General features: G+C 40.8%; 1 protein-coding gene and 1 non-coding gene across 6 annotated transcripts in view; one reads left to right on the top strand and one right to left on the bottom strand.

The window, feature by feature from the left end:
- Positions 1-408: 408 nt before the first annotated feature.
- On the top strand, positions 409-543 carry LOC120363489 (small nucleolar RNA SNORA2/SNORA34 family). Its single transcript, XR_005579034.1, has one exon. It is a non-coding gene; the product is annotated as a small nucleolar RNA SNORA2/SNORA34 family (small nucleolar RNA).
- A 108-nt stretch (positions 544-651) lies between these two features.
- KATNA1 (katanin catalytic subunit A1) overlaps positions 652-15,742 on the bottom strand; it is a 41,372-nt gene continuing 26,281 nt past the window's right edge. For all 5 annotated transcript variants that reach the window (XM_074397289.1, XM_010331427.3, XM_074397292.1 and 2 more), the window contains 7 exons: positions 9,385-9,506; positions 7,611-7,716; positions 6,467-6,625; positions 3,992-4,118; positions 3,257-3,391; positions 2,811-2,937; positions 652-1,013 (listed from right to left, as the gene is read on the bottom strand). In XM_074397289.1, coding sequence (XP_074253390.1) covers positions 815-1,013; positions 2,811-2,937; positions 3,257-3,391; positions 3,992-4,118; positions 6,467-6,625; positions 7,611-7,716; positions 9,385-9,506 — 975 coding nt within the window. In that variant the 3' untranslated portion in view covers positions 652-814. The remainder of the gene's footprint in view (positions 1,014-2,810; positions 2,938-3,256; positions 3,392-3,991; positions 4,119-6,466; positions 6,626-7,610; positions 7,717-9,384; positions 9,507-15,742) is intronic.

Below are 15,742 nucleotides of genomic sequence, written 5' to 3'. Positions count from 1 at the left end.
CTATCACTGTAGCTATGTTTAGTATGCATGAGTTAATGAGTTTGATTAGAGGTTTAGAAATGCCTGTTTGCCTGTAGTGCAGCCTCTTATGTAGACAAAATACAAGTCAGGTAAGATTTTTTTTTTTTCTTTTTAAAATGCAAAGTAAAATGTGTCTTTAAAACTCTCCCAGGAAGAGAAGGGAAGCTACCATAACACTAAGTGAGAAGGAAGATATATTGGGCCTGGCGCATGTTTTAATTAGCTACTTGTGTAAAAATGTTGAGGGATTTTCAGTTATCCATTGGCACCTAGAGGCAGTGGGTAAAGTTAACTGGAGATACAGCCAATCTTACTCTCCCTAGAAGGAGTAAGAGCAGCAAGGGAGAGAAGATGCTAAATTAGAAGTGCATATAAAGACAGCTTTCCTAGGCCCTGAATCAAGACAGGTGGTGGTTTGCCATTGGAGCTGTTGGTTTCAAGTAAGAGCCAAGATTGATGTCTTTCTTATGGTCCGTTGGCTAATCCCAATGTGAACAGCCAATTAAGTTGGAGGAAACAGTCTTGAAAAAAAATAGAAAAAGCAAGGAAAAAAAGAAAAGACAGCTTTCCAAGCTAAGTAACATTTGTGGTCAGTGAAATAGAAATCTGGTAATGCTAAAGTAAAACAGATTTTCAGCTTAAAAATATTGCCTTTATTCAGAATCATAAGGGTTTAAAAAAATCTTACTATTATGCAAGTTTAAAAAAATATAGCACTCAGTGCAATGAATTACTACATTTAATTACTATTCAAACACATAAGGCACATTTCTCACAGTTTACATGTGAGAATTTAGCATGATCCAAACTCGAATATCCACTTCTCGTATCTCTCAATGTCTGCAGCAGACACTGACTTAGAAACCTTTTTTAAAGCCATTTCGAAATCTTCCATGGTTGTAGGCATGTGCATTTCTTCTTTGGAAAGATTTCGGATTTCCTCTGGAGTCAAACCTTCAATGCGCCTTCTCATTGCCATCAAGGACGCATCCCTAGGTTTTAAGTTAAAAACAACAACAACAAAAACAACACACAAAGTGTTACTTTGGTTAAATGAAAACTTGTTAATAGAAAAATTTTCAGTGGATCTGTTATAGCATTCTCTAATTATATTACACACATATATTTAGTATTGCATAGAAGCTTGTTGGAATCCAAAGCTTGTTTTTTTTTAAGCAGTTAAATCTTCTGTGATGAAACAGAATGCTAATCAATTTAATACTGAATATAAAACCCCAGAAAAAGTAAAAGGGGTGTTAAAGGAGCGAGCAATTAGTTTCATTATAAGTATTCAATAAAATGAATTCGTTATCACAGAGTCAGAAGAGAACCAATTGACAAGAAAATTAAATATTTTCTCCATGTAGAGGAAAAGCTAGGTAAATTCAGTGTTTTCTCCTTTTCTCCTCTATTTGTGCTTTAAAACACACACACACACACACACACACACACACACACACACACACATATTCAAATACCTCTTTCCTTTTACCAAGTTTCATCCTTAGTAGCAGCCACCATTTATGCAAAGGGACAGCAATATAGCTGCTTGATGTATACAGGTTAGTTTTAATCCTCAGAACTCTGTGGTGTGCTCACTTTAGAGATGAGGAAATGAGCACAGTCAAGCCTCTGGTTAATTATCTCCGATAACGCTTAGATTAGGACAAAACTTGCTTGAACCAGCTGGATTAAAGACAAGTCTTTTTTTCTTTTTACTGCTATTCCTATTCACATTTAGAATTAAGTTCACTGAGAATGAGACTGTACTCAGCATATACCAAGTCAACATATTTCATGATCATTTCCTATTTTAATTATAGTGAACAAAGGCACCAATAATTTTTTTAATCCAAGACAATTACTGATTTTCCATTTTGCACAAATTATCCTAACATTAGCTTCTTGAACTTTTAGCTTTCAAATGAACTGTAGACTCTTCACTAACATGAAAGATGCCCAAATATCTTACCAGCACCTGCTAACACCAACAAAACCAGAATTTGTGACTGACTACAAAATGTAATGTGGGGCTGGGCACAGTGGCTCATGATTGTAATCCCAGCGCTTTGGGAGGCCGAGGCAGGTCGATTGAGGTCAGGAGTTCAAGACCAGCCTGGCCAATACAGTGAAACCCCATCTCCACTAAAAATAAAAAAATTAGTGGTATGGTGACACGTGCCTGTAATCCCAGCTACTTGTGAGGCTAAGGCACAGGAATCACTTGAACCCAGGAGGCAGAGGTTGCAGTGAGCTTAGATTGCGCCACTGCACTCCAGCCTGGGTGAAAGCAAGAGTCCATCTCAAAAAAAGAAAGAAAAAGAACACTGTAATGTCGGTCTTGATTCATCTTTTTTTTTGGACACAGGGTCTTGCTCTGTCGCCCAGGCTGGGGTGTGATGGCACAATCATGGGTCACTGCAGCCTCAAACTCCTAGGTTCAACCACAAGTGGGCACCACCATGCCCAGCTAATTTTTAAAAATTTTTCATGGAGATGTTGCCCAGGCCAGTCAAACTCCTGGGCTCAAGTGATCTCTCACTTGGCCTCCCAAGGTGCTGAGATCACAGGTGTGAGCCATTGAGCCTAGCATATTGATCTAAATTCAGCACAAGAACTTCACCTCAGAGGATCACTTGAGCCCGGGAGTTTCAGGCTGTAGTGAGCTGTGACTCTGGCTCTACTCCCCAGTCTGGGCAACAGAGCGAGACTGGCTCAAAAACCAAAAAAACTTCGTATTAGTTTATGCCTACAAAAACCTGTGCTCCCGTAACTTCCATAATGCATACCTGCACACGTTGGTAATGTCTGCACCTGAATAACCTTCCATGTTTTCTGCTATGCTTGCAAGGTCAACATCATCAGCCAATTCCAGCTCACGCAGACTTATTCGTAATAGCTCCTCCCTGCCTTTTGCTAATGGTGGAAACAAATTTCAAAATTAAGCCTATGGCATAAACATAGTATACTGTTGTCTCGAATCTTTTTTTGTGTGAGTTGTTTTCCAGTAAGAATTGGATCTCTAGAAAGAGATCATTTCTTAATTCAAGAGCCATTCTTTACTTTTTAATTCTCTACTATTTAATATTAAGGCATATAGGCAAACTAGTACTATAAGGAGAAGATACTCCTCATGTGTATCTTTTGGAAAGTTAGTAAATACCAAATTTTTAATTCTCTAAACAAAACTACTTGAAAGTTAACAGACTTCCTAACAAGATCTAAAGGAAGATACCTGATGGCAAAGGAATATAGATTCGTTTCTCAAGACGTCGTCTTAAAGCCTCATCTATATCCCAGGGAAAATTAGTAGCTGCCAGAACCATAACCATTTTGGAGGGGTCATCATTTTCAGAAGCACCTCCAACACCTAAAATAAAAGTAAGGAGAGAGTGAAAAAGATACTAAGTTGGATTATACCAAATAAAGCTCAGCTATTTAAAGATCATCAAATAGTTAGCACAACAATAAAAGGCAGCATAGTCTTCAAGCCTCTTTAAGACTCAGAAAGGTAACTGGTACATACATGATTTTGTAATCCAAAGAAAATAAGTTCTGTAGTATGCAAACATGACTCAAAATAGATTTAATCAAAAAACCAGATCAGCTCAACTACATAACAATTTTAAATCTTTATCAAAGCGTATGTAAACTCTGAGGCCAATTTATCTGCTTTCTTTCTATTTCAATTTCATTGCTAAAGTAAGATAGTTGTATATACCAAAAGAAAGTTGTATATACCCTGTGGGTGGCCATTATTTCTGACTTGTCACCACTGTCAGTGTACCAGATCTATTACTATCAATCTCAGGAACTCCTTGCCACCCCCTGTAGTCCATCTGAAGTTATGAATACCTATTTAAAGCCTTGGATTAGCACTATGAGTAAAGCTTGGCCCACTGGAGCTGGAGATGCCACACCTAACAACCTCCCGCCCCAGGTCAACTCATGCTAAACACATCATAGATACCATCCATTTGAACCAGCAGCTCCGCTTTCACCCTTCTGCTTGCTTCATGTTCTTCAGAAGTCCCTCGGCGACTGCAAATGGAGTCTATCTCATCAATAAATATGGTGGCTGGAGAATAAAATCGAGCCTAAAGGAAGAAACCATGCAACACCAAGCCATTATTTCATTTTAAAATAATCTATAGGTTAGCAATCGGAAAATAGCTGAGGGAGGCTGGGCATAGTGGCTCACGCCTGTAATCCCAGCACTTTGGGAGGCCAAGGTGGGCAGATCATTTGGGGTCGGGAGTTTGAGACCAACCTGATCAACATGGAGAAACCCCATCTCTATTAAAAATATAAAATTAGCCAGGCATGATAGCGCATTCCTGAAATTCCCAACTACTCAGGAGGCTGAGAGGCAGGAGAATCACTTGAACCTGGTGGCAGAGGTTGTGGTGAACCAAGATAGCACCATTGCACCCCAGCCTGGGCAGCAAGAGCAAAACTCCATCTCAAAAACAAAAAAAAAACAAAAAACAAAAAACAAAAAAAAAACTCAGTACTTAGGTTTTTATGTATAAATATTTTTTACTTTTTCAAGAAATGGAGAGAGGAAAAAAGTGAACTTAATCATTAAAACATCCAAGAAAATTCTCAACTGAAATTTTAGTTAGGAACCATCTATCCAAAGAACCTACATCAACAAAAATTAAATTTCAATCTGTTGCCACACCAAGCAAAAATGACTAGACTGATTCTTCCCACATACTGAGGGTATGCAGAATGATCTGACTTCAAGCAAAGGCTCTGCATCCTGGCTTTAGCTGGCCAGGGAAGCTACTGTAGAGAACACCTATTGGCTCTCCCTGCAGAGCACACGTCTGGTAAGAGAAGCGTCTTTTTGATTTGCAAATCATAAATCATCCCTCTTTCTTTTTTTTGAGACAAGAGTCTCACTCTGTCTCCCAGGCTGAAGTGCAATAGCACGATCTTGGCTCACTGCAACCTCTGTCACCCGGGCTCAAGTGATTCTTCTGCCTCAGCCTCCTGAGTAGCTGTAGCTGGGATTATAGGCATAGGCCACCACACCTGGCTAATTTTTGTATTTTTAGTAGAGACGGGGTTTCATCATGTTGGCCAGGCTGGTTTCAAACTCCTGACGTCAAGTGATCCACCTGCCTCAACCTCCCAAAGTAGGCGTGAGCCACCATGCCCGGCCCCTCACTACTTCATAGTGAGACCTCATCTCCATAAAAATCAAAAAAGGTGGGGCGCAGTGGCTCATACCTGTAATCCCAGCACTTTGGGAGGCCAAAGTGGGCAGATCACCTGAGATCAGGAGTTCAAGACCAGCCTGGCCAACATGGTAAAACCTCATCACTACTAAAAATACATAAATTAGCCAGGCATGGTAGTGAGCACCTGTAGTCCCAACTACCCAGGAGGCTAAGGTGGGAGGATCACTTGAGGCTAGGAGGTGAGGGCTCCTGTGAGTGGAGACTGCACCACTGCACTCCAGCCTAGGTGACGGAATGAGACCTGCCAAAAAAAAAAAAAAAAAAAAGAAGAATTCATGTCTTGGCCGGGCTTGGTGACCCAGGCCTATAAATCCAGCATTTTGGTAGTCTGAAGTGAGAGGATCACTTGAACCTAGGAGTTCAAGACCAGCCAGGGCAACACAGCAAGACTCCATCTGTAAAAAAAAATAAAAATTAACTGGGTGTGGTGGCTCATGTCCAACATCCCAGCTACCTGAAAGGCTTAGACGGGAGGATCACTTGAGCCTGGAGGTCATGGTTGCAGTGAGTTGGGATCATGCTCCTGCATACTAGCCTATGCAAGAGTGAGAACCCGTTTCAAAAAAAAAAAATAATTAATGTCTTTGTCACTAATAGCGTAACTCCTAATTACATCAAACTACTCTGTTTCTTAGAGGCAAGACTAAAGTAATCAGTGAAGCTTAACAAAGTCGGAAGTTTAAAAGGCTGTGGAATTCAATCTAACACTCTACCAGAATTACTTTCTTCTACTGGTACTCTGATTTGTATTGGTGGAAGAAAGAGCCTAATCCAAAGATTAGGTCATGAAAATGAAGGCATTTGCTATAGTTAATACATTGGAGGTGACCTAAGTTCCACAATTAACTTACGATTCTCACCTTCTGGCATAATTGTTACAATACTGTGGTTATCATATTATAACTAAACCTATTGATTTAAAAAACATAATTTCCGATTCCTACAGAAGATCAGTAATGCAGATCTCATATGTGAACATGCCCCAAAACTGGTAGATTTGGACCTACATCTGGAGGAAAAGAGACAAAGAGAAACTCAAATTATTCATGTTTGGAAAGAACACTAGTTTTAAGGACACGAGAATTATACTCTGGGCAAAATGGTATCCTGCCTTATTCCATATACTTGAGATAGTTACAACTCACTTTCTCCCCTTTTAGAGGTAAGGAATCAATAGAGCTGTCTCAAACATTCACCATTTCAAACAGAAGACGAACAAGCTTCTCAGACTCTCCTCTGTATTTGGAAGTCAGAGTTGATGAAGAGACATTGAAGAATGTTGTCTTGCATTCTGTAGCTACTGCTTTAGCAAGGAGCGTCTTCCCCGTGCCAGGTGGGCCAACCATCAGCACTCCCTGTTGGGAATATAATAGCCTAAGCAGAGGATTTATCTGCCATTGTTCTATTTCATAAAAATTTCATTACTAAGTAGCAAATTTCAACCAACTTACATATAATATCAAGACAAGTAAAAGATAAATAGGAGGACACTTTGTCACAAATTTACTCTTCCTATTAAAAAAGAAGATAACTACATTATTAAAAACATGGTGAAACCCCATCTCTACTAAAATACAAAAAAAATTAGCCAGTCGTGGTGGCACGTGCCTGCAGTCCCAGCTACTCGGGAGGCTGAGGCAGGGGCATCGCTTGGACCCAGGAGGTGATGGTTGCAGTGAGCCAATATCATGCCACTGCACTTTCAGCCTGGTGACAGAACGAAACTCTGTCTCAAAACAAAACAAACAAAATACATTCATCTATAATTTATTCAAAATATGTCTATCATTTTGTATCTTGCTTATTGAATGCATAAAGGATTTTTACGACTATTCATACATGCAGAGTTACCTATTCGTGTGTTTTCCAACCCAAGAAAGGTTTTTTTGATGGTCTTTTTTTTTTTAAGTGTTGATGGTCTTTTTTCAGATCAGCCCATGACTTCAAAAAGCACTCATCACATGCAGATATTTCCCGTTAATTGAGAACAATCCCCAAAATACAGGTTACTAGTCATGTAACATGACATAAAATGGCATATTTTTGCTTTAGCTAACTAGGTCATATTTGCAAATACAGCTCATTCTAAATGGGGTGAATTCTACATTTTAATGCTGTGTATTCAACTTTCCAGATCATATTGTATGTATTTCTTATTCAAGGAATCTTGCAATGGCTTTTGGCCTAACAAAATTCTCAGTAGCACAACATATACTTTGTAATTTAAAAATTTCCTTACTCCGCTTTCTCCCTCCACTGTCCCAATATAGAGAAATATTGGCTCTCTGTATCAACATGCTGCCATTTACTTTGACAATGCCATCACAGTAATAGACTTACCTTCCATGGTCTCCTAATGCCCTTAAAGAATTCAGGCATCCACATTGGTAACACCACGGCTTCCTTAAGCAACTTTTTAGCTTCTACTAAATCAGCGATATCATCCCTGAAAGAGAAGACATTTTATTAACTAATAAGCCTTTGGAGGATATATGTCTATGTAGTCACTCATGAGAAGCCCTGGAAGCACGTGATGTTACGCTGCTGACAGAATGGTGAGCCTCTCCGTGCGCACGGGAGAACTAACGCACTGCGAGGAGGCCCACCATGTCAACCAGTACATAGGCAAAGAGCACAACCTTTTCTTCAGTTCTTGGCAGTTGACAGTTTTTTGCCTGGATCATGAGAACATAGTCTCCAGGCCCGCTCTCCAACATTATCGTGTTATCTTAAACTCCTGCTCTTAAGGTCCTCATTCCATAACCTCCATGATTTAGAAACAATGAGCCCTTTTTTTTTATTTTAAAAAAAAGCATAAAGAATAAAAAGGGTTTAAAGCAGAGACAGTCTACAACATAGCTGCTTTGCCTCCAGCTCTATTTAGAGGTAGATACCAAGGTTAAAGAGTATCACAGGGCTCAGAAGAAGCAATTTCTTTATAGACTTAAAAGGAAAAAAAGAAAAAGAAAAATAAAGACTACAAGAAATTGCTATAAAGTCTTCTCCAACCACTAGAATACCTATTACTACTGCTACATGTGGCAATTTTTGTTAAAAAGAAAAAAAAAAGGTATTTCACTGTATACATATTAATGTCCCCAATATTTTTTAATATCACTCAAACCCATACCTAATAATCATTAAGGTTTTAACACAAATATAAACAGAATATACCTAACTTTATGGAAAAGTTAACTTTTATAAGTCATTGTAATACATTACAGATCTTTGATCACATGTAATATTAATAAAGTTGAGAACCACTCCTCTAAAAGGGGGGGGGGGGAAGCAACATTTATAGGATGCTAGAGTTAATAAGCAACACACGTAGGTAAAAATCATTGCCTTGGCCAGGTGCATTGACTCATGACTGTAATCCTAGCACTCTGGGAGGCTGAGGCAGGAGGATCACTTGAACCCAAGAGTTCAAGACCAGCCTGATCAAGACTCCATCTCTAAAAATCATTTTTTTAAAATAGCTAGATGCAGTGGTGTGCAGCTGTAGTCACAGTTCCTTGGAAGGCTGTAGCAGGAAGATCACTTGAGCCTAGAAGTTTGAAGCTGCAGAGAGCTATGATCGAGCCACTGTCCTCCAGCCTGGGCAACAAAGTGAGACCCTATCTCTAAAAAACAAAAACAAATGCCAAGCACAGTAGCTGACGCCTGTAATCCCAGCACTTTGGGAGGCTGAGGTGGTCGGATCACGTGGTCAGGAGTTTGAGACCAGCCTGGTCAACATGGTGAAACCCCATCTCTACTACAAATACAAAAATTAGCCAGGTGTGGTGGCACATGCCTGTAGTCCCAGCTGCTCAGGAATCTGAGGCAGAAGAATCACTTGGCCCTTGAAGGGGGAAGTTGCAGTGGGCTGAGATCGTGCTACTGCACTCCACCCTGGGCAACAGAGCAAGACTTCATCTCAAAAAAAAAAAAAAAAAACTCAGACTCTCAGACAAGAATTGGAACAGGCTGAACGCAGTAAAGTCATGCTCATGTTGCATATACTCCAGTTTTATCTTCAAGCTCTGCTCTTCAGTACACGTTCACATTTGTTCTATTTTCCATTCCAAAAAGCACCATCAGCACCCAATTATTTTGTTTCGATATAACTTACCATCGAACATTGGGATTCTGGGAAATTATATCTCTTTCCAAAGCTTCTACTAAGTCTTTATCATATCCAGTACTATCAAATTTATTTGTCTCTGGTTCTGTTACTGCAGCAGGTGATTTGTTCTACATCAAGAAAAAAAAAAACAAGAACTTTTAATTCATTTATTTTGTTTCTGTGAATAAGAAACACAGATTGGGCCGGGCTCGGTGGCTCAAGCCTGTAATCCCAGCACTTTGGGAGGCCGAGGCGGGTGGATCACGAGGTCAAGAGATCGAGACCATCCTGGTCAATATGGTGAAACCCTGTCTCTACTAAAAATACAAAAAATTAGCTGGGCATGGTGGTGCATGCCTGTAATCCCAGCTACTCAGGAGGCTGAGGCAGGAGAATTGCCTGAGCCCAGGAGGCGGAGGTTGCGGTGAGCCGAGATCGCGCCATTGCACTCCAGCCTGGGTAGCAAGAGCGAAACTCCGTCTCAAAAAAAAAAAAAAAAAAAAAAAAGAAAAAAAAAAGAAAAAAAAAAAAAGAAAAGAAAAGAAACACAGATTGGACTCAAATGACATCCTTTAAAAAGCTAATACAAGTAACAAAGATTGGATCAAAGACTGGAAGTCATCCTTCTCTATCAGCAGCAGTTTGATGTATCAAAAGTATCAAGAAAAGTAACAAAAATTACCACGCATATGAACTGGCTAGCATAAAAAAACTAATACTGAGATAAATGTGGTCACAAGTAAATAGCAGATATATACAAAATGTATCTCAATTCTTTCGAGGAGATAAGATTAAAGACAGATGGCTTATTTAGCCAAGACTATGGCTCAATCTTAAGTACCTACTTGGCCCTCATCAGTGCTCCTAAAAATATCCCTTTTCATCATTCCTAGTACCCTCCACAAGACACATCTCAGTCCTTACGTGAGATTCCTCGCTTCTGTGATGACAGTCATCATGGCCATGGTTCCCAAACTATGTACTCAATACCCAGGACACAATGGCAAACTCACAAGGTGCTGTGGAATAGTTTAAATTTAAAAAAAAAAAACACAGCAACATCTGTTGAACACTGTATAAACTACTAGCTTGAGGTAGTCCACAATTCCTACATAGGACTGCTATACTGCTCTTCAATAATGCCATATTTATTTATTTTATTATTATTTTAGATAGAGTCTTGCTCTGTCACCCAGGCTGGTGTCTAGTGGTGTGATCTCGGCTCACTGCAACCTCCAACTCCCAGGTTCAAACAATTCTGTCTCAGCCTCCTAAGTAGGATTACAGGTATGCACCACACGGTTGGCTAAAATTTTTGTATTTTTAGTAGAGACGAGGTTTCACCCTGTTGGCCAGGCTGATCTCAAACTCCTGACCTCAAGTGAACAGCCCACCTCAGCCTTCCAAAGTGTTAGGATTTATAGGCATGAGCCACCACATCTGGCCTCAATAATGTCATATTTTATGAAGCTGGGTTTTGGGCAGTTGCTATGATAAAATGTACAGAGAGAAAATCAATGTGGAAGAGGAATGAGGGTAGAATGTTCATTCTGACTGCAAGGTTTGAGAAACTGTGTAATAGGGCCCAATAGGTGTTAAACTGGTAGGCCATAAACTGTTTGAACCTAACTTCTTCATAAATGGATAGGCATTTTTCATAAATGGATGAGTATCCTGGCCTACAGATGCTGTATAAAAATTACTAAGATACTCGCCGGGCGCGGTGGCTCAAGCCTGTAATCCCAGCACTTTGGGAGGCCGAGGCGGGTGGATCACGAGGTCGAGAGATCGAGACCATCCTGGTCAACATAGTGAAACCCCGTCTCTACTAAAAATACAAAAAACTAGCTGGGCGTGGTGGCGCGTGCCTATAATCCCAGCTACTTAGGAGGCTGAGGCAGGAGAACTGCCTGAGCCCAGGAGGCGGAGGTTGCGGTGAGCCGAGATCGCGCCATTGCACTCCAGCCTGGGTAACGAGAGCGAAACTCCATCTCAAAAAAAAAAAAAAAATTACTAAGATATTCATGAATTTTATAGGCCAAGAAAATCTGTGAAGCCCTGCATTCGGGTAAACAAACATTTCTTCTGTCTTGTATTAAAATTGTTACCCAATTCCCATAACAGTTTTTTTGCACATAACATGATTCCTTTGTCAACTGGTGCTGTCTAATGTCATTATTAATGTCCAGGATTAACCAATATTTATGATATTCAAAATGTTATCCTAGATGGCCAAATAAGCATCTGTTTTACAATATGTGTACTGAGCCTCTAATACTAAATATAAGATTCAAGGTAGGAACTGTGTAACCTTTTTTTTTTTTTTTTTTTTTTTTTTTGAGATGGAATCTTGCTCTCTTGCCCAGGCTGGAGTGCAGCAGTGCAATCTCACCTCATTCTAACCTCCACCTCCTGGGTTCAGGCTATTCTCCTGCCTCAGCCTCCTGAGCAGCTGGGACTACAGGCATGTACCACTATGCCCAGCTAATTCTTTGTATTTTTAGTAGAGATGGGGTTTCACCATGTTGGCCAGGCTGATCTCGAACTCCTGGCCTCAAGTGATCTACCTGTCTCAGCCTCTCAAAGTGCTGGAATTACAGGAATGAGCCACTGCACCTAGCCAGGAGCAAATTATTGGACAGATGTTCACCTAATAGAAATTGTACTACTTCAACTAATCAAATAAAATCCTATTAAATATGTCAGCATTTGAAATTCCTTTGGCTGGCCTAGTACAGCACTGTTTCTTTTTTCCGCTTACTTAAATTTATTTTGCTTTGTCTGCAGACATTCCCTTAGTACTGTGTTCTATGGAAGAAAGGAAAGAGAAAGAAAAAATGCCTTCTATCTTCCCTGGCTTATATTATATCTTCCTGAGAGTCAGGGACAGTGTCTTCTTTCTGTTCTCCATGGCAGCTAACACAGAACAGACACTTGTTAAATATCTGTAAATGAATAACAACTTTATAAATACTTTGAAGAAAAGATTATCTTCTTCTCTTAAATGTTACACAGTTCTGGCTGGGCATGATGTCTCACGCCTGTAATCCCAACACTTTGGGAGGCTGAGGTGGGTGGATCACCTGAAGTCAGGAGTTCAAGACCAGTCTGGCCAACATGGTGAAGCCCCATCTCTACTAAAAATATAAAAAGTTAGCCAGGTATGGTGGCACATGCCTGTAATCCCTGCTACTCGGGTGGCTGAGACAGGAGAATCGCTTGAACCTGGGAGGCAGAGGTTGCAGTGAGCTGAGATTGCACCACTACACTCTAGTCTGGGTGACAAAGCAAGACTCTGTCAAAAAGAAGAAAGAAAGAAAGAAAAAAAAAACTACTTATTTTTAAAGCTGCCAAAATTATAAACACAAAACCCATTACCTCAGGGAAAAAAAAAAAAAAAGTTAATTTAAAATGACAGCTGGGCTCTCACCTCTGGGAGGATGGATGATACTTTTCAGCATTTTTTCCACTAAGTAGAGCTAAAACCCTTGGGTATTATATACACCACAAACACAGGAGGACTCTGAAAGGTGCAAAGAAGCCAACAGAACCACTAAGGAACTCAAACATGGTGTTCCCTGCATTTACTTTCTCTTTCAAATGTCCAGACTTGGGGCTGAAGAGCCGGCAACCTGGAATCTGAACAAACAAAAACCGCCCCAATAGAAGCTTGCTCTTTCTAGGCAAAGGACCAAGAAAGGGGCAGCCTAGCAAGACACAGCTTTTAGACAATAACTACTCCAGTCAAACACCACCAAAGACTTGTGGCCCCAGCCCCACCTAGGGTAGCAAAGGCAGAGTAGAAGGCATAGACTTTCCACCTCCGAAAGCCTACAATGAGGTACCGCACACCTCAACCAGGGTAGAATCAGAGGCTAAGTAAGAAGCTGAAACTTCCATTCCCACTGGCCAGCAACGAGAGCCCCTGTACATTCCCCTCTCCCCACCCCTCCCAGCCGCAGTCACTGGAGATCATAGAGGAAACCTGGACTTCCACTCCAAAACTACAGTGTCCCTGGAGAGTGTGCAGAGAACTTCTACCACAGCTCAGCAGTCATGAGAAGGTCTCTGCCCCTCTGCAGGTGCTGGCAGAGGCTGGCTTGGGAACCTGAACTTCCATCCCCACCTGGCAGCAGTGGTACCCCTATTCTCCCTGCCAGAGCAGTGTTAGGGAAAGTCAGCTAAAGAGAAGGTTTAAATAAGATCTAGAGGCTCATAATATAATATGAAAATGTCCAAGTTTCAACAAAAAATTCCTCATACTAAGAACCATGAAGATCTCAAACTAAATGAAAAAAGACAATCAACAGATGCCAACACCAAGATGACAGAGATGTTAGTTTCCTGACAGATTTTAAAGACTTTTATATGCTTCAATAAGCAATTATGAATGTACTTGCAACATTCTTAAGAAAAATAGCCTCAGAAAAAAATAGAAGACCCCAAAGACTCCATGCCAACACACATTATACTTTAACTTCTGAAAACTAAAGAAAAGAAAAAATTGGAAGCAATGAAAGAATATCAACACCTTGCCTATAGGGAAAAGCAATTCTGATGAAAGCAGATTTCTTCTCAGAAAAGCAAGCTAGTTCATGCTTTTAATCCCAGCATTGCCAGGCATAGTGGCTCACACCTGTAATCCCAGCACTTTGGGAGGCTGAGGCAGGAGGATCACCTGAGGTCAGGAGTTCTAGACCAGCCTGACCAACATGGAGAAACCCTGTCTCTATTAAAAACACAAAAAATTAGCCAGGTGTGGTGGCACATGCCTCTAGTCCCAGCTACTCAGGAGCCTGAGGCACGAGAATCACTTGAACCCAGGAGGCAGAGATTGCCGAGTCAAGATCGCACCATTGCAATCCAGCCTGGGCAACAAGAGTGAAACTCTGTCTCCAAAAAAAAAAAAAAAAAATCCCAGCACTTTGGGAGACGAAGGTGGGCAGATCACAAGGTCAAGAGATCAAGACCATCCTAGCCAACATGGTGAAACCTTGTGTCTACTAAAACTACAAAGTTAGCTGGGCATGGTGGCGTATGCCTGTAGTCCCAGCTACTTGGGAGACTGATGTAGGAGAATCACTTGAACCCAGGAGGCAGAGCTTGTAGTGAGCCAAGAGCACTCCACCTGCACTCCAGCCTGACAACAGAGACTCCATCTAAAAAAATAAATAAATAAATAAAAAGAAAGCCAGAGAAAGTAGCATAGTATTTTTAAAAAAAAATTTTTTTTTTCAAGAAAAAAACTCAGGCCAGGTGTGGTGGCCCACGCCTATAATGCTGGCATTTTGGAAGGCAAAGATGGGAAGACTTGAAGACCGGCTTGGGCAATAAAATGAGATCCTGTCTCTACAAAATAAAAATTTAAAAAATTAGCTAGGTGTGGTAGCACACATCTGTAGTCCCAGCTACTCAGGTGACTGAGTCAGGAAGATCCCTTGAGCCTAAGGAGTTCAAGGCCACATTAAGCCATGATTGGTGCCACTGCACTCCAGCCTGCAACAGAGTGAGAGCCCATCTCACAAATAAAATGAAAAATCAGCAAGCATATAGAGCTCAGTAACACCATCCAAAGGATCCAACAGACATTTATAGAAAACTCCACCTAACAACAGCAAAATACATACTCTTCTCAAGCGTTCACAGAATATATACCAAAACAGACCATATTTCGGGCCAAAAACAAATTTAGACAAGTTTGAAAGAGTGGAAATTATATGAAGTATATTCTCAAACACAAAGGATTAAAACTAGGAATAAGTAACGGGAAGATAACAAGAAAATCTCCACACAATTGGACTAAACAATACATCACTAAATAATCCAGGTCAAAAAAGAAGTCTCTTGGCAATCAAAGAATACATTGCCTGAAGGAAAATAAAGATACAACTTATCAAAATTCCTGGGACACAGTTAAAGCAGTGCTGACAGGGCAATTTAGAGCACTAAATGAATATGTTAAGCAAGAAGGTCTCAGGCCGGGTGTTGTGGCTCACGCCTATAATCCCAGCACTTTGGGAGGCCGAGACAGGTGGATCACCGGAGGTCAGGAATTCGAGACCAGCCTGGCCAACATGGCAAAACCCGGTCTCTATTAAAAATGCAAAAATTAGCCAGGCATTGTGGTGCATGCTTGTACTGCCAGCTATGTGGGAGGCTAAGGTGGGAGGATCACTTGAGCACGGTTAGTGAAGGCTGCAGTGAGGTTTTCATTGGCACACAGAACGTTCTCCAGGAGAGTCTATGGCCAGAACACACACAATCTTATCTGATCTCGGAAGCTAAGCAGGGTCAGGCCTGGTTAGGACTCGGATGGGAGAATGTTCTCCAGGATAGACCATATGTTAGGCCAAAAAACAAGTCT

Source organism: Saimiri boliviensis, chromosome 4, assembly GCF_048565385.1.
Source record: "Saimiri boliviensis isolate mSaiBol1 chromosome 4, mSaiBol1.pri, whole genome shotgun sequence".
NCBI lineage: Eukaryota > Metazoa > Chordata > Mammalia > Primates > Cebidae > Saimiri > Saimiri boliviensis.
This window is presented reverse-complemented; position numbering and strand designations above follow the sequence as displayed.